Source organism: Ooceraea biroi, chromosome 11, assembly GCF_003672135.1.
Source record: "Ooceraea biroi isolate clonal line C1 chromosome 11, Obir_v5.4, whole genome shotgun sequence".
Taxonomy (NCBI): Eukaryota; Metazoa; Arthropoda; class Insecta; order Hymenoptera; family Formicidae; genus Ooceraea; species Ooceraea biroi.
In genome coordinates, this window is record NC_039516.1 from 1,545,942 (window position 1) to 1,571,210 (window position 25,269).

The window sequence follows — 25,269 nt, forward strand, 5'->3', positions numbered from 1 at the left end:
TTTAAAATAATAATCTCCCTTCGATCGGCATATTCATTTATTTATCTCATATATAACTTCCAATCGTATCGCTTACTGCACTTTTCGTTTCTCTTGCGATATTCAGTGAACGTTCTTTCGAGATTGGCACAATTTTCGAGGCTCAGAAGTAAAGTTGAGGATTTGCTTTTTTATTGGTATGATCGAATTTAGGAATCTGGCGAAATGGAAAAAAAAACAATGATTATATATATGAAAGGGATATTGATTTAAAATCGCAATCTCGCACACAATTATTATAATTTGTACTCTCTCCAAATATATATAGCGTTACGTATATTAGGGATACATTCTGTTACGGCGCATACATGCACGCTCGGTATGCGCTCAGAATCGAAAGTTTCATAAATAAAGTAACTTATGAATGACTAGTACAAATTATTACACGATCGCACCTCGCTAATCGAGTCGTAATCATGAATTCACGAATTCTCAAAGATCCGAGATCGATACTTTCAACGCTTACTGTAGTGCAAACGGTGGAGCGTCGTTGGTCGACAGGTAAAATTTCCCACGTAATCTGGAGAGCAAAGAAACACTGTAGGATCATTAAATGGTATCAATACACTTATATAAAAATATCAGTAAGACATCTTACGACGTAGAGGCGTATTCGCCCATCAAAACGACCGGATTGTAATCGCACAGTCGCTCCTTGTACTTTCCCCAGCTCTCGCACATTTTCGCCTTGAAGCCCACCGTACTGCCAATGCTCTCGGTCATGAGCTGATGCGCTCGCGAATGACTGCAATAAGCTGCAATGTGAAATCAAGATTGAACCGAGTTATTTCTCGCGAGTCCTGCTCTTCACGGATTTCAACGTGATGATGAACATCTTCGGACGGATACTTACTTATGGTTGGGAAGAAGGAGCATCCAGGTTGGGGGATCTTCCCATCGTTGGGGTAGAAATCAGCGTGTCCCAACGGCGCGAGGAACCCGAATGCCGGACCGCTGGTATGGATAACGTCGACGAATTGTGCATCAGTTGGATCCAATCGGTATTCCGGGTCCACGACACCGGAGATAGTTTCGAACAGGGGACTCGCGGGATCTAGTCCTTTCGGAGAGAATTGTCGAATCATGATATTGACAGCGCTTCTTTCGTAATCGGCGGCGATGCACGCTTGATCTACCTGTTATTCTGCCGATACGTCCGTCGTGATAAGCTCCGGCGAAGCCTGCGACGTAGCAACCCAGACTGTGACCGCTGATGTGCACGTCCTTGTACTCCAGGTTCGAGTCCCGATTTAAGAACTCGAGGAATTTGCCGAAATATTCACCGACGACGCGCGTATTCTTAGCCGCCACCGGATAGTCGTCAGCCGCCAGAATTCCCCAACTGACTACTATCACGTTCACATCCTGATAAAGCAGATACGCTAAAAATGCAATTAAATGTTATATATCTAATGTTTTATTTAGAAACAGCGCTGCGTGTGGAAGAGGAGGAAACGCAGGATCGTTCAAGATCAGAGAAACGTATAATCGTGATACACGACAGAATTTAGAGACTTCTTCCGCAAGTCTCCCACGAGAAGGAGAGAGACGGAGAGTGCGCAAAAAGTTGCAAAACGATTAATTAAGCCGTTATCGCGCCGACCCTTGAACCGACAACGACGTCGATTCCGTGTTCACCGAAATGAGCTGACCCTGATTATCTGCGAAAGTGGCGAGAGGAATACGAAGAGCGACGCAATATACCTAATTCCACCCACCATCTATTAGATCTCGTATCCAGCCCTCGTTTCCGCTGTCGCTAAATCCATGAACGATGAACTTGGTCGGCCTGCTCTCGTTGAAGTGCGACGCATACAATACCTCGGTGTCGTTCAGGAATAATTGCTCCTCGCCGAACGGGTTCTCTCTGCGCAAAACGATATCGTTATCGACGATCGGACTTGCATTAATGCAGTTCAGCGCTGATCAGTATTTCTGTTGCTCTTCGCGGTGAATGCTAAAGTCCTAATCGCGCATTTCGCCGCGGCAATTTCCATCATGGACTTGACATTTTGAAACTTGTTGTTCTTCTCTTGGAAAAAGAGAGAAGAAAAAAAATTAGGATGTCGAAAGATAGAAGAGTCGTCCCCTTCCCCGGCCGCCCCAACGGCTCGTTCCGCAGAAAGAAAAAAATTACAGGGGGGACCGGGGGGGGCAGAGGAGTCAATCCGAGGGCGCGATACTCGGGCGTCAATGCGACGCGACACGGCGCCTCGGCACTCGATAGTCGATTGAACGTCAGCGCTGAGAATAGAATATACTCGCTGATTGCACGTATCATTAAAAAATTGATGCATCCTCCACGGGGCAGCCCGCGATAACGTGTCACGGTGCATGGAAATTAGCCGCGTCGGCGTGTGATTGATTCTCCCGATCGGCGCCGAGATACTCTCGCGATCCTGATTGCAAATACTTCCAATTCCTATTCGCGGAAATATCAGAAAAATTCGTACGGCAGCATCATGCGGACCCATCGTGCACCCGCATGATCTACGTCATCAATTTACAATCGAGTTCTTCGAAGTAAAATTTAAAATCGAGAAACTTTTTATAAACTTTTCATAAGTTGTTTAATGTATAGGACAACTCCCTTTCGTTACCTTTTGATTTAACCTGCGTAACGCATAGATTCGGTTTTACGGATTATTAGATTATCTGCTTTCTGCATTCTCTTGCAAGCGTATCCGTATTAAGATCTTACATTCTCTTCACACCCCGCAATATCCTAACGATAAAAGATTACGCGCACCTGGTGTACAGTTTGAAGGTTGCCGGTTCGCGCTCCAACACCGTTTCGATGATCGACGCCTGCGATGCATTGTCGCCCAACGCGTCTTCCGGGAGAGCGTAAACTGGAACCAAGAACGAAGAAGTTAATCAAGCGAGACTAGCGAGAACATTAGGGAGAACGTTCGTGAGAAGGAAATTTCAATTCCGAGCCGATGAGCAACGATTACCTGACCAGACGAGAAGAACGGTCGAGAGGACCAGAGACTCGAGGAGTGACATGCCTTTGCAGGATGCTGCGCGACACCAGTCGCCACCGCGAGATGCACCGGATTACTACTTTAACTTGGTCGGCTTAACGCCGGCTCGTCATTCATCCCGCGTGTGTGTTTTCTTTTTGTTTCTCCACCAGCTTCTGCGAGAACGATAAGAGAACACGTACGTAATGCCATCAGCAGTATAATTCGTCAGCGCGTTCGTCGCGCGCCGTAACGCGGATTTCAAAAGCTGTTCCTCGAATCCTCGATTACCTTTTTGCCAGTGCTTCGTACGATCCAGGATATGTATTGTTAATAAAATTGATAATTGCAAATTTACGAGAGATCCATCTTGTCACGTCAGTGCGGAGGCGTGGTGTAGCTAACGCGTGGAATCCTTGATTTTTTCCTGCGAAAGAAATAAATGTTTTGGAAGCATCCTTGAAATAGGTTATGAGGTTATAAGGTTCTTAAAATACCTGAGAAACTTGTACGTATTGTTCCTGCAAAAGATTTTGCGTAAGTGAAGGAGGACGCGTGCGATCTCTCTCCTAAATTTCAAATTCCCATTAGAGCGCATAGCGCATAGTAGTGCACTCTACTAACGTTTTGAGGAAAACTTCATTACCGGTGCATTACTGGTAAAGAAGATTACACAGTAACGATGAGATAAAGTAAGGTTATCTACTGCTAAAAATTCTTTTTCTTTTTGTTATCAATCGGATAGATCAGCTGGAGGCGAAAACAGATTTGCACACGGTCAACACCAGCAGTAGCGGGCTGTCAAAATTGGCGTTTCGTAGTCGATTTCGTATTACATCCATTTTCACGTGTATATTCTGGGAAATGCTATATTTTGCAACGTTAGTTTAGTTAACTATCCTCTATCTGCGATCGAGTCGTTATCGCGATTACGTTCAAAAACAACTGCAAGGTTATGATGTGTACGTTTAGTGTTCCTCGAAATTGTCAACAGTTTTAGTTAACGGAATCGATACATCATGTCGCCTGAGCCTACGCAGGAGCCGATTCAAGAGACTTTGACAGTTTCCAATGCGTCCTTGGGTGCAAGAATGGCAAATGATTCGGACAGCGAGGACGAAGACATGGGAATGGCGGGATACGTACCGTTATCACAGGTTTCTACAGATGCCGACCCAATACTGGACGACGACGAGGTAACTTGGAAATAAAGTAGCAATCTTTATTCTTAATTAGCAAAGAACAACTAAATAACAAAAGGCACAAAAGCAGTGAAAGTTCTGAGAATTTTCACACGTACAAAATTTACAAAAATTCAATGCAGACTGTAACAAAGAAATTATTAAGTAAAACTGTTTTTCATACGCTTGCTTCTAACTGTTTAGATTCGAATTAAGCATAGTTTGATTCTTTGCTTTAGAATGACGAGTGGTTATCTGGAATTGGCGAATCCAGTCAAGCACAAGCGTCTTCTTCGACAGTCGACAGTCAGCAGGTAAATCTTTCTTAGATCGGAACTGTTCAAATTCCATTTTAAATTTCATTTTCAATAAAATCCTTGTCACGTTTCAGAGTTGTTCGTCAGAGGTGCTGGAAGTCTGGTCGTGTTCACAGAATCGCACGGACATCGACTTGGACGCAGCCAAGATCAAGCAAGTCAAATCCGTGATGGCATCCATCAAATTGCCTGAGACTAGCATTCCGCAATGGGCCAGTGCGATCTCGGAGGAGCAATGGAAGGAGCAACTTCTCGTCCGCATCAAAGAGATGCAGAACAAGGATCCATAAAGCTTAAGCCGCGACGTAGCCGCCAGTTGCAGCGACAGTTTTAAGACAGCGACGTTTAAACAGTAGCTGCGCATAGTGAGCAGTAATGAGTCGAAGTAATTTATCATTAATAATAAGCCGTAATAAATCGCGACTTGAAAATTATACAGAAACATAACGTCCCCGAATCACCTGTCGGGTATCGCTGAGTCTTGCGTACACTTTATCTAAGACTTAAGTGATGTAAAATGAAAACACTTGAATTTTATATTACTCTAAGCAAAGGGCAAGTTGTCGAACCTTTAGTGTTATTTTTTTGAAGGAACGTAACGAGCGTGACGCAATTGTGACGTGAGAGAAAGAAAAATCAGAATGAATCTCGAATGAATTATTAAGTGTATTATTATTGTCTTCGTCTTTTTATATGTTATGTTTGAAAGCAGATTATAAGAGGTATATGATATATTTTAGATTAATTAATAGACCTAGCACGCGCGCGTGCGCGCGCGCTCCATGTGACTTCGCTCAAAGTGAGTGAAACACATTTGGCATCTTGTCTTAATACTACTCTCTGGCGAAATCTGATTTACTTGTGAATCGTATACATGTCGCGTTGCACTTGAATTTCCCTCGTTTTAAACTTAATCGCATATCGTGATCGGAAAAGCGATATGATCTTATAATTCGAATTCCGCATCGATGGCAGCAGCTTTGATCGGATTGAGTTTCTTTCGTAAGGCGGCCACGTCGTCTTCTATTTTTATCAATTTTCGATATTTCTGAAAAAAAAAAGATCGAATCACTTGAAAAGCACCTTGGATCGCAACATTTACATTTACGTTTCCGCGCGATCTGTCCGCACGTACCTCTGAGGTAGTTCCGGGTGTAACGCTCCAGATATAGATCATGTATCCTGGAATGCACAGCATCGAGGAGAGACCTGCGAGCCAGCCTAGGAAATGGCTCCACCATGGGAATTCGTATGTGAGATACTTCACAGGGACGAATTTGATGATATTGAAGATGAAAACGCCCTATGCGAAATGCAAACGGCGTGAGAATGTCATCGTCGTCGGGATGAAATTAAGGAATTAATCTTACCACGCAAATGGCAGGTGTGGTGAACGTCCAGCATATCTTCCACCAGAAGCAAGGATAATATCCTATCATATCGCGTATGCCATCGTAAAACTTGTCCACCCCGAATGCCCACGACACGGAGATGCATTCGAAGAACATCAGGAAAAGCAAGCAAAATCCGCTGACGGCGTACGTATCCAATAGTTGAAACACGTACATTCCGCCCTGGGAGAGGGGAAATTGAGCGATACGAAATTAAAAGGTTCCGTATAAAACAACAATTATTTAGACACTCGGACGAAGCAATTCGTGCAGTATCAGCTAAAGTGTTGTTACTCACTTCCGTAACGCACAGAAGCCCTATTAAGTAGGAGATCAAGCATACGATCGCGATGAATGATTCCTTCCGCTTTCTGAGCTGTCGCGGCCACTCGTCCACAGCGGCGGTGATGAAGCCCTCCATGGTGCAGAACTGTAACGTGAATTGTTTTTACTGTTGATTCGTGTAGCTGCGCAATACCAGACGACGACTCCTGGGTTCGACGAATTTACGTTACCTGACTGTCGAGTCCTATCAGAAGGAGCATGAAGAAGAAGAGACTCGACCAGATTGACGCTCCGGGTAATTGCAACACCGCCGAGGGGTAAACTAGGAAAGCCAGGCCAGGCCCTGGTCGAAATGATATAAATATGCAAATCAAATTATTACTGTTGCTGCCATTTGAGAACGAGCCATTTGAAAATCGATAATTACCGGAAGCGGCTACGTCGGCTACCGGTTTCTGTTGCTCGTGGGCCATGAAACCGACGACAGAGAATATGACTACTCCACTAAGCAGGCTAGTGCAAGTGTTCACTCCGCAGACGATCAGCGCGTCTCTACAATGCACGGATAAGATTATGGAGCTGTGCAGAGCGAGAAGATAGAGAGTATACTTACTTGTAAACGTTATTGTTGAACTTGTTGTAACTGCCTAGAGCCACCAGGGCGCCTAGACCGAGAGCGTAAGTGAAGAATATCTGCGTCACCGCGTCTATCCATACCTACGTGTGACAATTGCGCAGTGTTACCTATGTTTAATCGTATCAACGAAAAGTGGATACCGTGTCATTGGGATTTTACCTCGGGATCGCCGAGTTTCGACAGATTTGGCGTCGCGTAGTATTTCAAACCTTCCACGGCTCCAGGAAGTGTCAAGCCCCTCACCAGCAGCACCGCCAGCAAGGCGTACGGGAAGAGCGCCGTGAAATAAACGACCTGTATCGCGTTGTATGTATATAATGCAGAGTAAATATTCATTCTAATTCAGCCTATTTTACCTTGCCGGTCCATTTGACGCCTTTCCAGATGCAAAAGTAACACATGATCCAGACGACCGCGAGTGTACCGGCTAGCTCCCATCTTATACCACCTACTTCCTCGATACTCGAAGAAATTTGTAGAGTTCGCCTCCTGTTTGCAACAAGTAAGATGTAGTAAGCGATGTTGTTCTGCTGTAATTATTTTTTAAATAAAATTAATTTAACTCACTCCCAAAATTCCTTGACTGGATCTTTTAGCAGCTCATGACTTAGATTTCCTAAAGACGTGGCGCACATGAGATTGTTCGCTCCGTGGTCGCTCGGCCAGCACGTAATGTTCAGACGTTCGTCGGGCGTGATGCAGTAACGCGTGTTCCATGAGTTGTCGCAATATCTCCAAGGCACGTCTGTGTAGAACATTTTTTTTAAATAAAATCAATTTTGTCTTTAATCATCGAATTGCGTAAATCGTTCAGTGTTCTAAGCAAAATCATGTACTTACCGGCTCGTAAAGAGACCAGAAAGTAGAAGAGCGCCCAAGCAAGAATGATGATATAATACACATTGGTCCAACAAGAAAGTACGCAGGTCGCGTATCCAATGCCTGCAAAAATTGATCAGCATCACTATCATGTTTTCAGAAGAATCTTGGCAAGATAAAAGGCCTGCAATGCTGCTCGTAATCACCTTTGAAAATCGGTGCTATTTTAAAGACACCCAAACCGCCTATCGTCAGCATCTGTCCTAGGGACAACTCCATCAGAAACATGGGTATACCAGCCAGCGCGAGCGCGATGAAGTAGGGCACCATAAAAGCACCACCGCCATTCTTGTAACACAGATAGGGGAACCGCCATAGGTTTCCTAAACCTATCGCCAATCCCACGACGGACAATATGAATTCAATCTTTAAAGGAGAAAGGTGCGCAATTGATCGTTTGGTTTTAAATCCAGATCCTAGTCAAGCGTTGATTGACGCGCCTCACCTTGCTGCTCCAGTTTCCCCGCTCCGGGAAATCCCTGATAATGGATAATCTCCTGATAATGGAGGACTGCCGTAGACATTGTATCGCTTCAAATCGAAAATCTGACTCTTTCTCGCCATTCGCCGAGGTGGTTCTGTTGCTGGGAGGTTCAACGAACAGCGGCTTCAGTTCCTGCACTGGAGTCACGGGACTCACCGCCGCCGCCGGTTTCCGTGGCAGCGGACTGGTGGCTCTGTCTACCTTGGGAAGGCCGGTCGATCCCGTCGAAGGCATTATCCGTTCAAAGGCGACGAAATCGCGGGGACGAGATCGGGATCAGAGCATCATCCTAAACCCTGACGTCATCCTAAACGACTGTCTGCGCGAGCGGACCAGATCGTAGATCAGCACACCCAATACGTGCGACGTACGTTCCTCAGACTAAAACAGACTAAAAGATACACGGGATTGTCGTTGACTCGATAGTGAAATGGAAAGAGACAGGGGAGGCAAAGGGCTGATTGCACATGATTGCTGTCTATATAAGGAAATTTGTACAATGTGACCTTCTCGTTCTATCTAGTCGCCGTGGTGCCAGCCGACCTTAATAAACAGGAAGCCCTTTAAGAGCGCCCGGACAATGGGACGCGAGGACACCGTGTAGGGAACGATGGTGAAACTCTAATATGAATAATTGATATTCGTGGTCTCTTGTAATACCCATCGCGGTCATCGTCGCCGTGGTGCGCGCGAGCGCGAGGTGCGTACAAGGTATGACATATAGTAGATAAGGGTCTTGATGATGACGGACGACGGATAACAAGCCACTTCCGGGAATCATAGCGTTCGCCGAACGCGTTCTCATCGTCACAACCTTGTCCTATTTTATCGTTTAATTCATGGTGTTCTATCGCGGCATTGTCCGTCTTGTACCTTGTCTACCTCACCATGGCAAAATGGAAAATCAGATTCTGCTTTCTTATTATTCGATCACGAAAAAATAAGGAACTGTTTCGTACTATCATAGAACAAGTACTACCGGGACGAAAAATTCAATTCTAATTTAATTCTCTGCCTGTGGATGGCTTCGTGGCATTATCACTAAAAGTTTCTTATTATTACATTCAAAAGAACAATGTTGTTATTGTACGATATATAATGATATTATTATACCTGTTGTAGATTTGTAATAATATTCTTAAATGGTCATTATTCTGTATAAAAAGCTTTTTCTTTACATATTATTTCGACTTGGCGGTATCTTCACTACAAAATTTTATCGAAAGGACAAAATTTCTGCATCGTTTAAATTTAATCGAGATATACGAAGACCAATATCTCTGTACGTGTATGACAATTCTATCTTATTACAGATTTTCGCCTCACATAATGCGCGCAATTCGAAGAAGCAAATAGGGGGGACAGGAAGATAGGAATATTTCATTTCCATTTATTGCCTTATTCACGGTGCGTAAGTGCGTACGGGAAATAAGTGACGGAAATGAGATACTTCCACTGTTTCGTCCAGTTTCTTACGTCGAGGAAACGATGCATTCGTGCATGAAAAATAGTAAATATAATATACATACGCTATTGTTGCGACGCAGTTCTCTTTTGTAATTGTTCTTTTCCTTTTTCTTTCAGTATCCGCGCAGTGGTCCTTACATGCGCATCCTCGATATCCTGCGAGATATTTCGTCTTTTCCACCAATGTTATCCGTGAGAGAGATCACTTCCGAGATCTTCGGTGCGGGGTGCGGATCCTTCGAAAGGGTGAAGTCACCCCTTTCAAGACGTTAACCGTGCGTCACGATTTCGAGGAAGGACCCGCGCGGATGCAGAGATTTCTGCCGTACCCCGTCACGATCTACCCCACAATGACGCACGGTCCCCCTCGAGCATGAACGCACCTATCTTTCCATTCAACAAATTAATGCCATAGTGTCACTCTATATTTAGGCTGCTCGTACAGCACGGAGAGATCGGTCGAACGCGCGCGAATCGCGTCCGCTGAGTGAGATACGATGTTCTCCATTTTTCCTTTGCATTATCGCGTGGATCCTGCGAAATGCATTTGGATAATTTTTCATCGTCACCTTGGAGGCGAATATATATTTTGGAAACGACCGCAGAGGCCGATAATTCAGAACTAGATGATAAAATTATTGATCCCCAAATTTCTGTAACAAAAATATATCTCTGGTATGTTATTGTAATAAATTACATGTCTTTTAAAACATTATTGTTATTAGTAAAATTCATTTGTTCAGAGATCAATATGTTTATCTAATAATTCCAGATTATAACTATTTATTTGACAGTAAAATTAAGTTTTAAGCATAAAGTTTTCTCTATACATTTCTAATTAAATAAAGTACGTAAAATATAGCTCCTCCGACGCTTTCGCTTCTACAATATTCCATTATTCTCTCCCGTGTTCTCTTCGTCATATCTTTCTTCAATTCTTCTTCAAACTCCTCGGTTCCTACTCAAATAAAAGCTTTGGAAACATATAACCTACAAGGAAACGGCAATTGTACGTAACAAATTACGACAATTTATAATCGCGCATTATTGAAAGGCAGGTTAGATCGAGAGAAATAATCGCGACTGCGATTAGTCGATTGGCTTACGTCTTATTGCTCGAGATCCTTCCCGTATCACGGCTACGTTCGCGCGGCACGCGCAATTGAATTTCCGATAGTGATTTCGACGTAACGACGGAGATTACCATAAATTTCGCACGTATTTCCATAATTATGGATATAAGAGTTAACGATAATGACGTCGCGAAGGAGGAATCGCGATGCTTCGTCTGCGACGCCCAAGTCCGGGGTCGTTATTACACCCTGGCTACCTGCAGAACGCAAAATTCGCAGGCCAGGGTAATCGAGAAGCTCGGCGAGCTGGTCGGTGAGAGGTGACGGATCCATCTTTATTATTATTGTTATTATTAGCGATCCGTGCAAATGCCCTCTGCGTGAAACCAGCAGACGTTGAACGACAGATCTGTTGTCTTTCGTCACAGATACATGGTTGTGATATCCGAGGACGACGTGATCTGTCGGAGTTGTGCCGTCCTCGTCAACAACCTCGACAGGCTGGAGACGGAGATGCGCAACGTGCGGAATCACGTCCTGAGATTCCTAGAGCGGAAGTACTTCCTGGAGGACGGGGAGCTCCGGGGCAACAGCGACAGGCCGAAACCGTGCCAGCCGCCGCAAATTACGAAGTCGAACGCGAGGGAGGTTACCAATTGTTGCGCCAGACAGAGTGAAATTGACTTGGAAACGTACTACTCGAAGAACAAGCAGATACGAAAGAGATCTCACTCGTGGCTGCAATGCGACAAGTGTAAATATACCACCCATCTCAACTCCTTCATGATGCACCATTTGAGGGATCATGTCAAGCAGAAGACATCCTGTGATGTCAGATGTGAACTGTGTGTTAATCAGGAAGAAACCGTGCACCACTGTGCCGACACGAATAAATCGAGCAATAAGGAGAATGAGAGAGGTCGGACATTGTTATATTAAGAAAAGGTGATATCACTGCGATCACACTTGGTTCTTAGTGAATCACGATGATATTGATATGTTACAGATAATTCTGACACTCTTGCCAGAAATGATTCCATGGAAGCATCGTCTATAGAAAAGAGGATGCAATCAGTTTTGCTACCCGCTCAAACACCACCACCTGCAATGAGTTTAGCGAGTAACGATCACGTGTATATCTCTAGTATATTACCAGCGAGTGAGTATTTGCTATTGGCGAGGCCATTGGTTTCTACAGACACATTTAAAAAAAAACGTTTCTATTGTAAAAGATGGTCCCGCACCCTTCAAGCAACCGATGTACATTTTGCAACCGCTAAACACTGATATTGACAATTCAAGGAGGAATACAGCGAGATCAGATTCTGTGCAAGAGACGGAAGCAAAGTCCAGAGGTGAAGGTAGAGGACAGACGTTGACTCTGATGGAGGACGGAAGTCTGGGAATGATGGAAATAGCTTGCTGGAATGAAACGTGAAGCGTCTCGAGCTAGTAATAATGCCTCATCGACGTTGATTGTGGATGTTAAAATTGTTTTATTGTTCTCGCATTTTATTATTGTTATGGATTAGCTGGCCAAAATAATAAATCCAGCACTGTAACAAACTGTTAACATCATGTTAACGTTATTTTAATTTAGAATTATATCGGTAAAATACGTTATCGACGTCTTCGCAGTTTGAAATTGGCGGGCGTTCGTGACGTCCGCTTTTACCGACCGATTTTCTCCTAGTGACTTCGCGACGCTACGTTGGCGCCACTGCTGTTTTAAAAGTTTTGAATGATGGTGTGGTTGAGCGTCCGTAGCAACTGTAACTGATCGAGTGGGATCCCGAGTTCTGTTTACTTCAATTTACTCGCAATTCTGATGGATTCCGAGGCGCTCAAGTGCGATTTATTTCACGCGCTACAAAATCACGATCACAGCGTTATGCCGAAATGGAAAGCTTCGTGCCAGGAGTTTCGCTCGCACATCGCTGTCAAATTCAAGGAGAGACTCCTTCGTCAGAAAGGTACGTGTCCCGTGCGTGTTCCTGCAAAACCATATCAAAGTAATATCTAATAACGAATCATTTGTGAGTAATCTTGTATAGACACGCGAACAAAATTCTTTGTTATGCAGATCGCACCGAGAAGAAATCTGCCAATGACAGAAAGGTGTCAGAGTTGCAACAGGAGAGTGACACAGTTGGATCGAATATAGACGCGGTCGCGTTGCAGTGGAAGGTAACGGACAAGAAGATATCCAATGCCATAAAGTCACAGGAGAGCGTGAAGGATGAAATGGAAAAACTGAAGGCACAGGAAGACACCCTGTCGCTGGAAATGGTGGATGTAGAACTTGGTACTTGCATCTATCCGTCTGTACAAGATCTCGCAAGATCAGCGACACGTTATTGTTTCCTCTTCTGATTCTGTATTCTGATTTCGCATTTCCCTTTAACGGTATACTTTCAGAGAGGGAGACAAAAAGGAGAAACAAGGTTTTGAAGTGGGACGCTATTAAACGCGCATGCCAAATCTACAAACATAACTTGGACATACATATAAGTCTCCAAGAGGAGGAGGATCGTCAGGAAGTAAAATTTTCCTTTTTTACGCAGAGCGCAGTCACAAAGGACAAGTACTTTGTTCAATTGTCATGCAGTGATAATCATTGGAAAGGTATGCAACCAGAGAACGCATTTGACGTAAAATATACAATTACTGAAACTAATTAATAATACTAAAAATGCACGATTGTTGTTTCAGTTGAACAGATCGAACCAAATGTAAGAAGAGAACATTTCAATCAATTATCCATCACGACCGATCCTTCTGATCGTTCCAAAGTGCCAGATCTCACGCTATTTTTGTGCCAGATAAGAAATATATTTTTAAAACATTACATGAAAACGGGGAAAAAGCAATAAATGTGAAAAGAATTGTTAATAAGATTGTATATACATTATGTGAAAATTTAGTTTGAATATATCTCATAAGATAGTTTTATCTTTTTCTGCAAGAGAGATCTTTATTAATAAAAGTTGATACCTAAAAAAAGTGAATTATTATATGTATGATACGTAACATATACATACACACACATCACATGTCGACATCATTTTATTTGATCATAATTTGTGTCGTCGTTTCAACGACAATTTCGGATTTTCTTCTTTCTTCGAGCTTTATTAATTCCGTTACAAGAGCTCCTTCGTGTTCCTTTGGAGATTCAAGCAGAAGTCAAAGAGAAAGATTCAAATTGCAAGTCACACGCGTAGTGCGGATAAATAACTTAGTTGCTAAAATTATATAAACAGGTCTCTGCTTTGTCTTTTTATAAGAGAGTATATATATGTACATATACATATGTATAAATGATATCTACGTATACATATATAGTACTGCGTCGTCTCGCAAGACATCGCGAGGGATTCACTTATGAATAAGGTACAATGGTTGAAGCTTAGAGTAATACACCATATATCTTGAATTATTTTCGACGGTACTTCTTCGCTTATGTTCAAATATTCGCGTATTCATCTCGTACAGATGATGGATAGTTACATTTACTCGTTGTAATACTTAATCGTTTATTTAGCGATCAGTTTTCGCGATGTTCTTTTTACGACGCACAGGTTTAACTTTTTTTTTTTAATCGAAATACTTAACAGAGATAAATTATTTTGATTCTGAGTTCTAGCTTTTTAATGAAGCTAGCAGTCGTGTTACTGGCTGCAATGCGTACATGTCGGAATGATCGGACAGTGATCACTGTGCGATCATTAACGTTCCTGGTTCAGGGAAACGCCTTTGGCACGATACTTGTGGATCTTCTGTTCTGGAATTCTCGCAAAGTATATCACTTAATATTAATTATCCGCGCATAAGATAGTCGAAAATTCTTCGATTTACGACGAGTATACATTTGACACGAGGATTACAGCATGGCATTTCTCCTTGCGAATTTTTATGACGCACACTCGCCGCGCGCGTTATACCGATATCTCGACTATTATTTACGCACATATGGAATAGCCGAACGCACCGCACGCAGATGAACGGGCTGATTCATTATGTATGCGTGCAGGCACGCTGATAACAATTCGTCCCTATTGGCACGAGTTAACGAAGAAGTCAATTGATCGCCCACTGCCAATTTGTCCATGCCGACGGCATAAGTTAACAGATTTCATTTGCTCCATTGACCCGCCGGGAATCCATTTGCATATACATGACTATCGAGGAATTTGATTGAAGACCGAAGTCTCCTGTGAAGTTATTACGTTGCATCGGAATGCTGCGCTGCCGTTTTTCCTTCTCTCTGAGATCGTCGCTGTGTGATGCGATACGTCAGAAACTTAACTCGCGTCGGAAAACGATGATTAGCGTATTTCTAACGCTCGAATGCCTCTCGTGAACGCTCTCTTGGAATACTATTTTCGGAATATAATATTCAATTATTTTTTACTATGTCAAATATCATTTCTTTGTTATTCGAAATGTCTTTCGAAACATAAAAAACGCGCAAACGTCCGACACTTTTGAACTCGTGCGAAAAACGTATCGATGAATGTACGTGAGAATTATGAATCACGGATCGATGAATATCGAATCTCGTAAATGAACTGAACGCTTTAGATGCGAATGCATTGTCAGCTATTTCTCGTTTCGTGTGCTCAACTTTGACGAAAAGAAACGCTAAATTAAAAAAGGAAAAAAAACGACTTACTTCTATACAAGATTCTCCGCTAATAGAGACTATTTACAATGTAAGGGCCTCGTTCGTTGGTTCAACAAGGAAGTTTAACGATCGATATGGTTTGTACGGAGTCGTACAAACAATCCCACGTTCATACGCGTTACTTATCAACGACTATCAATTTCGTTGGACACTGAATTCTAATTGGACTATTTCGGAACTAGTATCGGGTATATCGGATAAACGATCACCCCGTAGCCCCGGTTGTCCAACGCGAATATCTCCGAATCGTCGCTTAAATCGTCTTAAAAGTATCGGGGACTATGCAGATTCGTCTCGGGATTCGCTACACTAAGGAAGATGCTTCAGCTCCGAAACCGCCAATTCACAGAATCGTTTCTCTATCTACGTAGATGGTTTACACGCCACACGTACACATACACACACGTACACACATACATGTACATCGCGCCTATGAAATATTCTTCGAGAGACAGAGAGAGAGAGAGAGAGAGAGAGAGAGAGGGGAGAGGGAGGAGAGGAGAGAGGAGAGAGAGAGAGAGAGAGAGAGAGAGAGAGCTCGGAACATCATCGAGCCCATTACACATTACGCACGATACATATAACATACACGCGATACGTATTACTAAGTGGATGTCCAAAGAGACGGCGTGTCCGTGCTCGAGGTTCGTTTTCACTCGTACTTTGGTGGTGTCCGCGCCTTCCCCGCCGTCTCGTCCGACTCGTCATTCGGTTCCGCGAGTTTTTTTTATCGCGGGGGTCCTTTCTCTACAGCGCGCGAATGTTCTCCACGCCGGATCTTCCTTTCCACCGTCGCGTCTCCCTCTCCCATTCATGCTCGATTATTCTCAAAGAGCCACTACATGCCGAGACAGCGGTGCATCCGTTTACTCGAGGGTGGCAGCAAAGGATACGTTGCCGCTGGACGCGGCCGCCAACAGCAGCGTCGGCGGCAACGGCGCCGGCGGTACCGTCGAGGTCAGCTCGACCGGTTGTGGCGGCGGTGACGGCGGCGACAGCGACGGCGATGGCGTCGGCGTCGGCGTCGACGTTGACGTCGTCGTTGTGGTTGGACAATCGCTGCCGACCCCGTAAACCTTGGCGTGATTTACCTCGAGCGCGACGATCAAGTCGGCTAGCCCGGCATCGCACAGCACGGGATTATCTGTGAACAACAAAGTGCGTGTATGAGAGTGTAAGGGCCGGTCGCGAGACGTACGATGAAGTAGAACAACAATAAGATACGAGAAACGAGAGAGGAGTGTACATGTGAGGCTCGCGTGTACTCCACCCAATGCGATACGCACCATTTTTTACTCCCTGTATCTCACTTTTGGATTTTACTGCATGTCAACCCTAAATACGAGAGAGAGAGAGAGAGAGAGAAAGAAAGTGTGTGTGTGTGTGTGTGTGTGTGTGTGTGTGTGCGGCGTGCGTGCGTGCGTGCGTGCGTGCGTGCGTGGTGCGTGCGTGGGCGTGCGGCGTGGTGCGTGGTGCGTGCGTGCGTGCGTGCGTGCGTGCGTGCGTGTGTGTGTGTGTTGCGTTGCGTCGATTGTAAATTATCGTGAAAAAAATTATCGTAAAAGCGCGCGATGTATAACAATGTGGCACCAGCTGTAATAACAAAAATTATAACTTAGCTTTGTTATTCAATAATATTAAACATCGTCTAGATAGATAGCCGTGACACAAAGCCGACGGACTATTGCGGCCTAACTAAATTTTCCGAAATTTTTTTTTTTTATTTTTACGAGCCCCATGTGGGGTATTTCCTAACAAAGAAGTAAAGAAGTAGTGTCCAATGAAAATTGAGACCGACCGGAGATAACGGGATTGGGCGCGATAACGTTGACTGCAAAGAAAGACGATATATTAACAATAACAACAGCTCTCAACGGGCAGACGCCGGTATACAATAAATAATTCGAGATGGCGCCACAGCGGGGGTTATCGCGAGAAATGTAACCGTTGTAACAAATAATATACGCCTCGGGAGCCGAACGAAGCCAAGCCATTATCAGCGAGTAATTTATTTTCTGCCGCTTCTCCCCGTCGCCGGTCGTTCCCTTCACCATTCTCTTTCTCCTCTTTCTCGCTCTTTCTCCGCGTGCTCGCTGTCTATTTTGCTTGTCCGTGCAGGACCTTACGGGCGATGTTTATTAATTATGCTGATGTCACCGTGCCACCCATCTATCCTGTTCGATTAACGTTTAACGACCTAATTCAATTTAATCATATACCAATTATTGCGCCAAGTAACATTGCGCTAAAAATTCAGCGAAAAACGAACGGAAGTGCAGAATAATCCTCTCGTGGAAGAACAGAAGATTGCATCTGTATCGCGTTAAAATGTACATTTCAGTAGAGTTTGTAATGTAATGAGTATTTTTAAATCATGCTGTGCACAACATGTTGCATAAGATTTATATCTATTTACATCTAAGAGAGATTTTTTTTTAAATCCACCGCGACATGAGCTTGTCTCACCGAGTAAAGATTCTTTTATCAAAATCAGAGTATCGTTTACAGCAGTCAAGTTAAACTCGATTATCGTCCACTTTTGGCGAATCTTTCACGTATCAAACGAGTGTATAGCGAACATTACATTTATTCATTTCTTTCTCATCAAAGGGATTATTAAAATTGGATCTGCCGATATCCTCTCGCTGTTAACTTTTATCGAATTTATCGAGCAACATCGCATACGTTCATATTTTGAAGAAAAAATATTTTCCAACTTACTTTTGAATTAATATAAGAAAATAGGATAAAGCAAGTATTAATTTTACCATTTGTCTCCATCATGTAACGTTAACATAAGCGATACGTCGATACGTACATGTGCATATGATGGAGAGTGTGATGTAAATATGGTATTCAAAGGGAATGAGGAGCCTCGACTCTCGGGAGAAGAGCGAGGATATCTAATATAAACTTTACCTTGAAGGTATATACGTAGCACATCGGGGACTCCGTGAATCGTGCATCGCGTATTGGCCACCAGCTCCGGCATAAGAGTACGTATTTGATTCATGCTGATGTCGGCCCAGCAGAGCACCGGAAAACCGCGAAAATCTCGGCCGGACAGCGTGACCAGGCGATTGTGCGACGCTCTCAGTTCCTCCAACGACGGTAACCACGTCTAAGCGATCATACAATATCGGTACTCAGCTGGGTTGCGTAGTGAACATTGGCAAATGCAGGGAACGGAAAAAGAAAAGTCGGAAAGTGGATCGAGAGTGCTTTACCTCAGATGTGTCTTCAAGAGTAGTGAGCTGATTGTGCGAGATGTCAAGCACACGGAGACTGTCGAGACCTCGCAGATCACGCGGTCCAATTGTGGGGCCCAGAGCATTGTGGCTGAGATTGAGCCTCTGCAGCTCCTTCATGCCTAGGAACAGCGAGCCGTCCAAACTGCGCAGTTCGTTGTGCTGAAGACGTAAATCCTGAATGTTGCTGCCCGCAATTTCCTCACCCTCCTCCTCGACCAGGTTCTACAAGTATCGCGGATCGGTCCCGGCCGATCGTTTCCGTTGATTAGTCGTTGTCATTGACCTGCAGAGAGCATCGACAATGAAGCAGATACCTACCTCGGAGGATGGTCTTCCCCGGTGCAGTTTAGCGATCCGGTTATTCGACAGATCAAGCAGTCTTAGCTCACGCAGACCACGCAGAGAGGCTAAGGAGAACTCGCGCAGTTCGTTGTGCGTAAAGTTGAGGCATTTCAACGATCTAAGGGGATAAAGGGAACTACTTCCATTCCCATCGCCGTCCGCGCCACCGAGAGACTTGAGGGAGTTGTGCCCGAGTTCGAGGTCCTCCAACATTTCGGCCTCTAGGAAATCGTCCGCGTTCAGCTAAAGAGGCATAATTCAGGCGTCCCTTAATTTTCTATCCATAATATAATAGCGCATAATTAACTTTTGTGAAGAAGAAAACCACGACGCGAGACACCTCCGTCTGTTTCGTCGGGAGCACGGCTCGAGATCCTTCCGCCAGGCGGAAGGCGGCAATAATTACGTTACGTCGCGGTAATTGGCTCAATGTGGTGCGCTTTAGCGCGAACGAACGCCTGCACTCCGCACCGCGCCGTCGTGCGCGTTAAAGCACAATATTCGAGAGCACGTGCTCTCCGAATGCACTCGCCTTACGGTGTCAACTACAAATTGCAATTGCATAGCGCAGATTTCTTCATTCTAAATTCTTTAAAATCGCTACGTTTGAAGAAAAATTTATATATATTTCGAAGAAATACGAATTGTTTGAAAAGTGGAATTTTTAACTGTTGTTGAAAATTAAATGTCAACCTTTGGTTTCTAAAATCAGATCACGATCGAGATTCAGAAAGAATTTTTCGTGATGTAATCGACGTAACGATTTACTGAATATACCTCTTGCAGCTCGTTGTACGAGAGCTCCAAAAACTTGAGGCGCCTGGCTTTTTGCAGAGTGCCTTCGAGATTTCGGATTTTGTTGTGTTGGAGAAAGAGGGTCTCGAGACGGTGGAGATGTCGAAACTCGGCCGGGAGATGCGTCAATTTGTTGTCCACGGCGTAAAGCATCTTGAGATTGTGGCCGGACGACGGTAGCTCGCCGTCGAGTGACGTGAGCTCGTTAGAATTAATGAGCAACCACTCGAGTTGATTTAGATCTCTGCAAGCAAACAAATGGGACGTGTTGACTAAATCGTGGGGAATCCTGTTCTACGTGTTCACTGCCATCGAGTGCCATCGAAGATTCTCGCGCGGTTTTAAAGGTCGATGCTAATCGCCAATCCACGCACTGAATTTGCCGCGCATCAGCAATTCGCTTGTTGCAATCATAAGCCAAATGAATTAGATAAGAGACGCAGTAAATAATAAACAGGATACGCTGCGTTAGCTTCACGACGCAAAGAGTCTCTTCGATCTACGAACTATCGCGAGAAAAAGAGCCACAACGTATGAGCGACAGAAAGGTCAACGTGGACACTGGCTATCCAGAATGTGCGGAAAATCGAAAATTTAAATTAATTAATATTAACGTAAATCAACGGAAACCGTGTTTTTAATATGCAACTGCAGCTGATTTAAGGAGACGTATCACTCGTACCTTAGAGTACGATTCAGGCTTTTCAGATGATTCCTGCCGACGTGCAAGTGCTTTACCAGAGGCGGCAGCGAGCCCGGGGTCATCTCGGAGATCGCATTTCCTGCCATGGCCAAATGCTGAAGCGTCGGATTGTACTGAGCAAAAAAAGAGCATGATATCGCGCATGCCATTATGCACATTTTATATAATTTTTCGTCTTCATGCTGTAATATATTATCAAGTTTCACTTCACCGAATCCTCTTCCTCATTGCGACTCGCGCGAAAAGTTCGACGCGTAATTAAGCAACCATTTAAGGCACGTGGCTAGTCGCGTGCGCTGACGGTACCGCGACGTATTATGTTTCCTTTAAACGCCCGTAAACTTGTGACTTCGATCTCCGATAACTAATATATCTTTCGAAACACGGTACCAAACACATTGAGTCTAAGATCAAGCCAAGTTCAAGTAATCCCAAACACTCACCTTGAAGTCATCCGGATCGATACGGCTTATCCGATTCCTGCTGAGGTCCAGGGTTCTCAGCAGCGAGAGATGCGACAGGATGTGTCTCGGTATCGATGGCACTTCGTTGTCCGCAAGGCTCAAGTACTGCGTCCGACCGAGACCGGCAAAAACGTCACCGTCTACGACCCTGCAAATCATGATTATCTCAAGCTCATTCACAACTCCTTGACAATTTCGTAGATTGTAAGAGCGGCACGATTTTTCCGTGAGTCATGACCCTCGTCTTCGGCTTGCTTTTCTAAAAACTTTCGTAATCGCGTCGTCGAGTGACGTTTCATGTTTTCCTCCGTGTGATTCTATTACACGTTTATCATTTCTTATTTGTGTAAGTAGTACGTGACCGGAGCAACGGGATCGCCGGACCAATCGTGAGCTCTGAAAAAGTGACGACGCGCCAGACGTTATCGTTCGATTATTCACTTAGTATTGGCTCACTGCGGCTCGTTATTTAATTATTCCACGACGACGAACGCACACACAGCCTTCCCGCGATAACTCGCGCCTCTTTGCCTGACCTCTTTGTCAGGCATGATTAAGATTTCATTCTTACGCCCCGCATCCCCCTTTTTTCTGTCTCCCGCGAGGATAGTTGACGTTCCTAAAGAGACGCGCAGTCTTCAAGGACCGTCGCTCGTTCCTCGCCTGGCCGCGCGGAATACGCGCCAAGTAGGATAATCAAGGAAGACCGGTAGCTCGTCCTTTGTGCCGCTCGTAAAGGATGACGGCCACCGGACGCGTTATTCCGAGGAAAGATAATGACACAGAGCGTGCCAACGCGCCAACTGGAAAACAGGGGGATCGCCTCGACCGGGCGACCGTGTACCGGGGTGCATCCACTGAAATTCGACGCATATCGTGACGATTTATCGCGCTCATTCATTCACCGGTCCCTATGACGGAGCCATTGCGTAACAATGTTATCTATTCCGCTACGATATCCCGATTACGCTGTGTACGCGATGTTTTAACGTCATTGTGAGTCGCGTGACTCGCGACTATCGGAATGTCGATTGCAAAATTTCTCACCCGCTTCTATCTATTTTATCTAATAAGCGTTACCTAACAAACACATGCAAAGTCATCGGGTTAAGCGGGATGATTAATCGGGATGAGATCTCGAGTGAGATCTCGCGGGTGATCCGCTGATCGCGCTGCCATTTTCCTCGGTATTACATCCTGAGTGTCCAGGCGCCGCGAGACGAATGCTCGTTTATGAGAATTAAGATCGCTTCTTTGTTATACATGTACAAATGTCTCCTTTCAATGTCCGCAATAGCAGACGATGACCTTTTGCAAAGATACTGGCCGGCGGTGTCGACGTGTATAGTTTACACGTACACTTACGGACAGTGCCACGTAATGAGTTGCATGAGTAAACAATTTCAAATTCTAATTAACTACTGTTACATTAGTCGAATATCTTAACTCTCAACGAAGCATTAAGAATATAAATAATCTAACGTATCGTCAATACGAACGAGCGTTGAAAAGAAAGGAGAAGTGCTGAACATCCACGATGCATTTGAGGAACGGTTTCAATTCCAAACTGTCGTTATTATTGTGCGATTGTGTACGCGCGCGATGTAGTAACCGTGACTGATAAGTAGCGTCATATTATCGTGCCCTCACGGTTCCCCTCATCGGGGACTTCGGCACTCCCCTGGCTTTAGCTGTATCGAAAATCTCTATCGCTCGCAAGCGCGTGCACGTATAATACGGTATTAGTTTTTCGTAAGGACGCTAATTCTCCTGCAATGAATGTCGTCAATGGATTATTCAATGCAATTGCATGAGCGCAAGCTCAGTCGCACTCACCCCAGGTGATCGTGATTCAGCTCAAGCCGCGTGATGGACATACGCAGCTCCTTGAAATCGTGACGCGATATGTCGCGCAGATTCGAGTGTGCGACTCGCAGGGTGATCTGCTGCTCGGGGGTGAATTTGCCGCTCAACGCCTCGGCCAGTTGATCGAACGATTTCATCTTCTCGCATAGCACTTCGATACGTTCCCCCAGGTGATGACCGCCACCACCGCCGCCGCCACCACCGACTCCGCCAGCATTGTTGTTCGCGTTGACGGCCCCACCGGCGGACGCGGCTACCGTCACCGCCGCTGTCTGCGCCTGGTTGATAACGGGACTGGTGAACTCCTCTTGTCGGCAGGTGCACGGGCTGATTTCGCGACGCACGGCGCAGTGGAGGCTCGTGCTGGCCGCAAGGCCCAACAGCGTGTACAGAATTCCAGACATGTCACTGTCACTCTGTTTACAACCGTGCGATTGCGACTCGATTATCGGTGCGACTCTATCGATGCGCGATCACGCGCGGAAAACAACAACGTCCTCGCGACGCGGGGGGGGCTCGTGAGCAGTGCACCCTCCGCGCAGTCACCTTTTCCTCCTCCAAGTGTCCTCGTCCTCGTCACTCGGCGCACTGTGCGCGCACGAATGATCGAGATTTAATCCTGCGATCGTTCCTCAAATTAATGTACACGGACGTTGACACGATGTCGCATAGCGCGGCGGACAGTCTGGAGTTTGTCGCGCGTTGGTATGTTATTCGGACACTGCTACCCGATCACTGATCAACACTGGCAGGAGGAACCGACACAGCAGCAGCAGCAGCAGCAGCAACGACTGACAGCCACGTGTTATCTGTACTGTCGCCGATTCGCACCATCCTACGGAATATAAGTTCACCGCGGCTCCCTCTCTCTCTTTTTCTGTTGCTCTGCCGTCTCCTTTGCTGCCGTGGGGACGTTCGAAGGAAGCTTATCGTCGTCGCCAATGGCCTTCCTCTTGGCGCCACGGACGCGGCAACGGCATTAAGCCGCGGCGCGCCGCGCGAGACTTACTTATAGTCGCAACCGAGTCGTCGCGTCGGTACCCACCGTGGCGCCGCGTGCCTCCTTCGGCGAGGGACTCCCTTCGAGCTCTTCTTCACTCTTCTTACGCGACTCCCACCGTCGTACGTTACGCGCGTACACCGACGAGAGCTCATCCTCTTTTTCTCCCGGCCTGGCCCGACTCCGGCCGCTGGCTCTCCCCCTGCGCGTACCACCACACCCCATGCTATGCGTATTCTCGTTCTCCTCCCCCTTACCCTTCCTCACGCTATCTATCTACCCATCTCTCTTTCTCCCGGCCGTTGTTGTTCGCCCCGTCCTCCCCGTTCTTCCTCTGTCGTGCCCCACGGCATGTTCCTAACTCTTACTCCCTCGCCACCGACACTACTACCGCGCTTACTCAAATCCGGTCCCCTCTAAGCGCACTCCTCTTCTTTTACGTTTATCCAAGTATTCCGGAAGTTTTGCTCGCCAGTGCAAGAGCTCTCATCCCTGTTCGTGGACCGCGAACGACGCAGCGATGTCGAGAAAGCGAGGATTTTCGTGAGGACAATCGCATCTCCGGCAAAAGGATTCATCAACCTCTCTCCGTTGTCCATCGCGCTGCACACACGTCGCAAGCGGTGTTTGCACCGATAAGCGGACCGATTGCTCAACTTCTGACCTTTGCTTAACTGCTTCGCACGATGCGCGACATGAAAGAAAATACATACCAGATAATACTCTCGTGCTCTCTCTTCCATTCTTTCTCTCCCTCTCTCTTTCTTCCTCTTTCCGTCTGTGAAGCATTGCAATAGCGTGGCGCGTTACTCTATCGCGTCCCTTTTTCCCTTCTTCGTTAAGACTAGTTAAAAATGTTAAGTCTGAAATTGACGAGATGAAAATTTCAGAACCAAGATTGACTATTTTATTTCTTTGCATCCTGAAGATCTGAATAATTCCTGGCAAGTGAGCAAGAGACACGTAAATTTCTTTGGAATGTCGATTCGAGAAATAACCATTGCAGTGATAGTTGTCACCGTTGTCGTTGGATTTAGGCTCAACCGATTCGTCATCGACAACGATTACTAAGAGCGAATCTACGTCTTTTGGATCCCGAGTTTCGACGAGTGATTTATAATGCCGAGTACCTCAGGTAGCCCGGTAGCTTTTGTCGCGACACCTTCTCTTCTGGTTTCTTTTACTCGGAGACCAAAACCGGTATGCAATCTCGTCCAGTTAAATTTTCGATACTGCAGGTACGGAGAAATTTATCTTGCTTCGACAGACACGAAAGTCAATTTTAATTGTTACCGATAAGTATAAAAATTAATGATAAAATACGACAACGGGCTCTCTGAATTGGCCGAAATTGGCGTTTCAATCTTTTTTTTTTAATTGGGAACGGAATCTCGCAAGAAGCGCGTTTCGCGCTTTCGCCCTTTACAAATTAGCGAGATAAA

The 25,269-nt window shown here is 45.3% G+C and overlaps 6 protein-coding genes across 10 annotated transcripts; 3 read left to right on the forward strand and 3 right to left on the reverse strand.

Annotated features, from left to right (window-relative positions):
• Window positions 1-19: 19 nt before the first annotated feature.
• LOC105274496 (pancreatic triacylglycerol lipase) lies at window positions 20-3,634 on the reverse strand. Of its 2 annotated transcripts, XR_893087.2 has the most exons (10): window positions 3,503-3,634; window positions 3,297-3,432; window positions 2,997-3,181; window positions 2,789-2,891; window positions 1,758-1,906; window positions 1,176-1,421; window positions 893-1,099; window positions 638-794; window positions 435-559; window positions 20-196 (listed from the first exon to the last, which is right to left on the reverse strand). XR_893087.2 is itself a non-coding variant. In XM_011330682.2 (9 exons), the coding sequence occupies exons 3-9, from the start codon at window positions 3,046-3,048 to the stop codon at window positions 502-504; spliced, it is 972 nt and encodes a 323-aa protein (XP_011328984.1). In that variant the 5' UTR covers window positions 3,049-3,181; window positions 3,297-3,432; window positions 3,503-3,634; the 3' UTR covers window positions 229-501. The 2 variants fall into 2 exon arrangements, 1 of the variants encoding a protein (XP_011328984.1); XM_011330682.2 differs by lacking the exon at window positions 20-196 and having other exon boundaries at window positions 229-559.
• A 120-nt stretch (window positions 3,635-3,754) lies between these two features.
• LOC105274497 (male-enhanced antigen 1) lies at window positions 3,755-5,232 on the forward strand. Of its 2 annotated transcripts, XM_011330685.3 has the most exons (4): window positions 3,755-3,886; window positions 4,000-4,201; window positions 4,426-4,500; window positions 4,578-5,232. In XM_011330685.3, exons 2-4 carry the CDS (start codon window positions 4,025-4,027, stop codon window positions 4,791-4,793), a joined length of 468 nt encoding a protein of 155 aa, XP_011328987.1. In that variant the 5' UTR covers window positions 3,755-3,886; window positions 4,000-4,024; the 3' UTR covers window positions 4,794-5,232. The 2 variants fall into 2 exon arrangements, with proteins under 2 accessions (XP_011328987.1, XP_011328986.1); XM_011330684.3 differs by having other exon boundaries at window positions 3,785-4,201.
• LOC105274498 (sodium- and chloride-dependent GABA transporter 1) lies at window positions 5,157-10,028 on the reverse strand. 2 transcript variants are annotated; one of them, XM_011330686.3, is made up of 14 exons: window positions 9,709-10,028; window positions 8,141-8,570; window positions 7,842-8,061; window positions 7,657-7,758; window positions 7,384-7,561; window positions 7,173-7,305; window positions 6,976-7,110; window positions 6,793-6,896; window positions 6,607-6,731; window positions 6,410-6,522; window positions 6,193-6,324; window positions 5,874-6,077; window positions 5,639-5,806; window positions 5,157-5,551 (listed from the first exon to the last, which is right to left on the reverse strand). In XM_011330686.3, the coding sequence occupies exons 2-14, from the start codon at window positions 8,411-8,413 to the stop codon at window positions 5,450-5,452; spliced, it is 1,989 nt and encodes a 662-aa protein (XP_011328988.1). In that variant the 5' UTR covers window positions 8,414-8,570; window positions 9,709-10,028; the 3' UTR covers window positions 5,157-5,449. The 2 variants fall into 2 exon arrangements, with proteins under 2 accessions (XP_011328988.1, XP_011328989.1); XM_011330687.3 differs by lacking the exon at window positions 9,709-10,028 and having other exon boundaries at window positions 5,409-5,551; window positions 7,842-8,024; window positions 8,141-8,363.
• Window positions 10,029-10,757: 729 nt separating this feature from the next.
• On the forward strand, window positions 10,758-12,289 carry LOC105274492. 2 transcript variants are annotated; one of them, XM_011330673.3, is made up of 4 exons: window positions 10,758-11,039; window positions 11,148-11,638; window positions 11,726-11,878; window positions 12,022-12,289. In XM_011330673.3, the coding sequence occupies exons 1-4, from the start codon at window positions 10,879-10,881 to the stop codon at window positions 12,096-12,098; spliced, it is 882 nt and encodes a 293-aa protein (XP_011328975.1). In that variant the 5' UTR covers window positions 10,758-10,878; the 3' UTR covers window positions 12,099-12,289. The 2 variants fall into 2 exon arrangements, with proteins under 2 accessions (XP_011328975.1, XP_011328974.1); XM_011330672.3 differs by having other exon boundaries at window positions 10,762-11,039; window positions 11,952-12,289.
• A 140-nt stretch (window positions 12,290-12,429) lies between these two features.
• Window positions 12,430-13,722, forward strand: LOC105274491. The gene is made up of 4 exons (XM_011330671.3): window positions 12,430-12,692; window positions 12,803-13,024; window positions 13,138-13,344; window positions 13,432-13,722. The coding sequence occupies exons 1-4, from the start codon at window positions 12,548-12,550 to the stop codon at window positions 13,590-13,592; spliced, it is 735 nt and encodes a 244-aa protein (XP_011328973.1). The 5' UTR covers window positions 12,430-12,547; the 3' UTR covers window positions 13,593-13,722.
• Window positions 13,723-15,906: 2,184 nt separating this feature from the next.
• LOC105274490 (protein artichoke) lies at window positions 15,907-24,533 on the reverse strand. Its single transcript, XM_026973654.1, has 8 exons — window positions 22,798-24,533; window positions 20,941-21,109; window positions 20,477-20,610; window positions 19,777-20,038; window positions 18,976-19,242; window positions 18,634-18,879; window positions 18,326-18,527; window positions 15,907-16,550 (listed from the first exon to the last, which is right to left on the reverse strand). The coding sequence occupies exons 1-8, from the start codon at window positions 23,229-23,231 to the stop codon at window positions 16,273-16,275; spliced, it is 1,992 nt and encodes a 663-aa protein (XP_026829455.1). The 5' UTR covers window positions 23,232-24,533; the 3' UTR covers window positions 15,907-16,272.
• Window positions 24,534-25,269: the final 736 nt, after the last annotated feature.

What these genes read in the sequence shown, in the direction of transcription:
- LOC105274496 (XM_011330682.2), bottom strand. Translation starts at nt 3,048, where the DNA reads ATGTCACTCCTCGAGTCTCTGGTCCTCTCGACCGTTCTTCTCGTCTGG. An exon ending in CGTTCTTCTCGTCTGGTCAG is followed by an intron (nt 2,892 to 2,996) that starts GTAATCGTTGCT and finishes TCTTGGTTCCAG; the next exon opens with TTTACGCTCTCCCGGAAGAC. An exon ending in GGCGAATACGCCTCTACGTC is followed by an intron (nt 560 to 637) that starts GTAAGATGTCTT and finishes TTTGCTCTCCAG; the next exon opens with ATTACGTGGGAAATTTTACC.
- LOC105274497 (XM_011330685.3), top strand. Translation starts at nt 4,025, where the DNA reads ATGTCGCCTGAGCCTACGCAGGAGCCGATTCAAGAGACTTTGACAGTT. An exon ending in CAATACTGGACGACGACGAG is followed by an intron (nt 4,202 to 4,425) that starts GTAACTTGGAAA and finishes TCTTTGCTTTAG; the next exon opens with AATGACGAGTGGTTATCTGG. An exon ending in CGACAGTCGACAGTCAGCAG is followed by an intron (nt 4,501 to 4,577) that starts GTAAATCTTTCT and finishes GTCACGTTTCAG; the next exon opens with AGTTGTTCGTCAGAGGTGCT.
- LOC105274498 (XM_011330686.3), bottom strand. Translation starts at nt 8,413, where the DNA reads ATGCCTTCGACGGGATCGACCGGCCTTCCCAAGGTAGACAGAGCCACC. An exon ending in CGAAACTCGGCGATCCCGAG is followed by an intron (nt 6,897 to 6,975) that starts GTAAAATCCCAA and finishes TGTCACACGTAG; the next exon opens with GTATGGATAGACGCGGTGAC. An exon ending in AGCCGACGTAGCCGCTTCCG is followed by an intron (nt 6,523 to 6,606) that starts GTAATTATCGAT and finishes CATTTCGACCAG; the next exon opens with GGCCTGGCCTGGCTTTCCTA.
- LOC105274492 (XM_011330672.3), top strand. Translation starts at nt 10,879, where the DNA reads ATGGATATAAGAGTTAACGATAATGACGTCGCGAAGGAGGAATCGCGA. An exon ending in CAATAAGGAGAATGAGAGAG is followed by an intron (nt 11,639 to 11,725) that starts GTCGGACATTGT and finishes GATATGTTACAG; the next exon opens with ATAATTCTGACACTCTTGCC. An exon ending in CTCTAGTATATTACCAGCGA is followed by an intron (nt 11,879 to 11,951) that starts GTGAGTATTTGC and finishes CTATTGTAAAAG; the next exon opens with ATGGTCCCGCACCCTTCAAG.
- LOC105274491 (XM_011330671.3), top strand. Translation starts at nt 12,548, where the DNA reads ATGGATTCCGAGGCGCTCAAGTGCGATTTATTTCACGCGCTACAAAAT. An exon ending in GAGACTCCTTCGTCAGAAAG is followed by an intron (nt 12,693 to 12,802) that starts GTACGTGTCCCG and finishes TTTGTTATGCAG; the next exon opens with ATCGCACCGAGAAGAAATCT. An exon ending in CAGTGATAATCATTGGAAAG is followed by an intron (nt 13,345 to 13,431) that starts GTATGCAACCAG and finishes TTGTTGTTTCAG; the next exon opens with TTGAACAGATCGAACCAAAT.
- LOC105274490 (XM_026973654.1), bottom strand. Translation starts at nt 23,231, where the DNA reads ATGTCTGGAATTCTGTACACGCTGTTGGGCCTTGCGGCCAGCACGAGC. An exon ending in GGGGAAGACCATCCTCCGAG is followed by an intron (nt 18,880 to 18,975) that starts GTAGGTATCTGC and finishes CGATACTTGTAG; the next exon opens with AACCTGGTCGAGGAGGAGGG. An exon ending in GCTACGTATATACCTTCAAG is followed by an intron (nt 16,551 to 18,325) that starts GTAAAGTTTATA and finishes TGTTGTTCACAG; the next exon opens with ATAATCCCGTGCTGTGCGAT.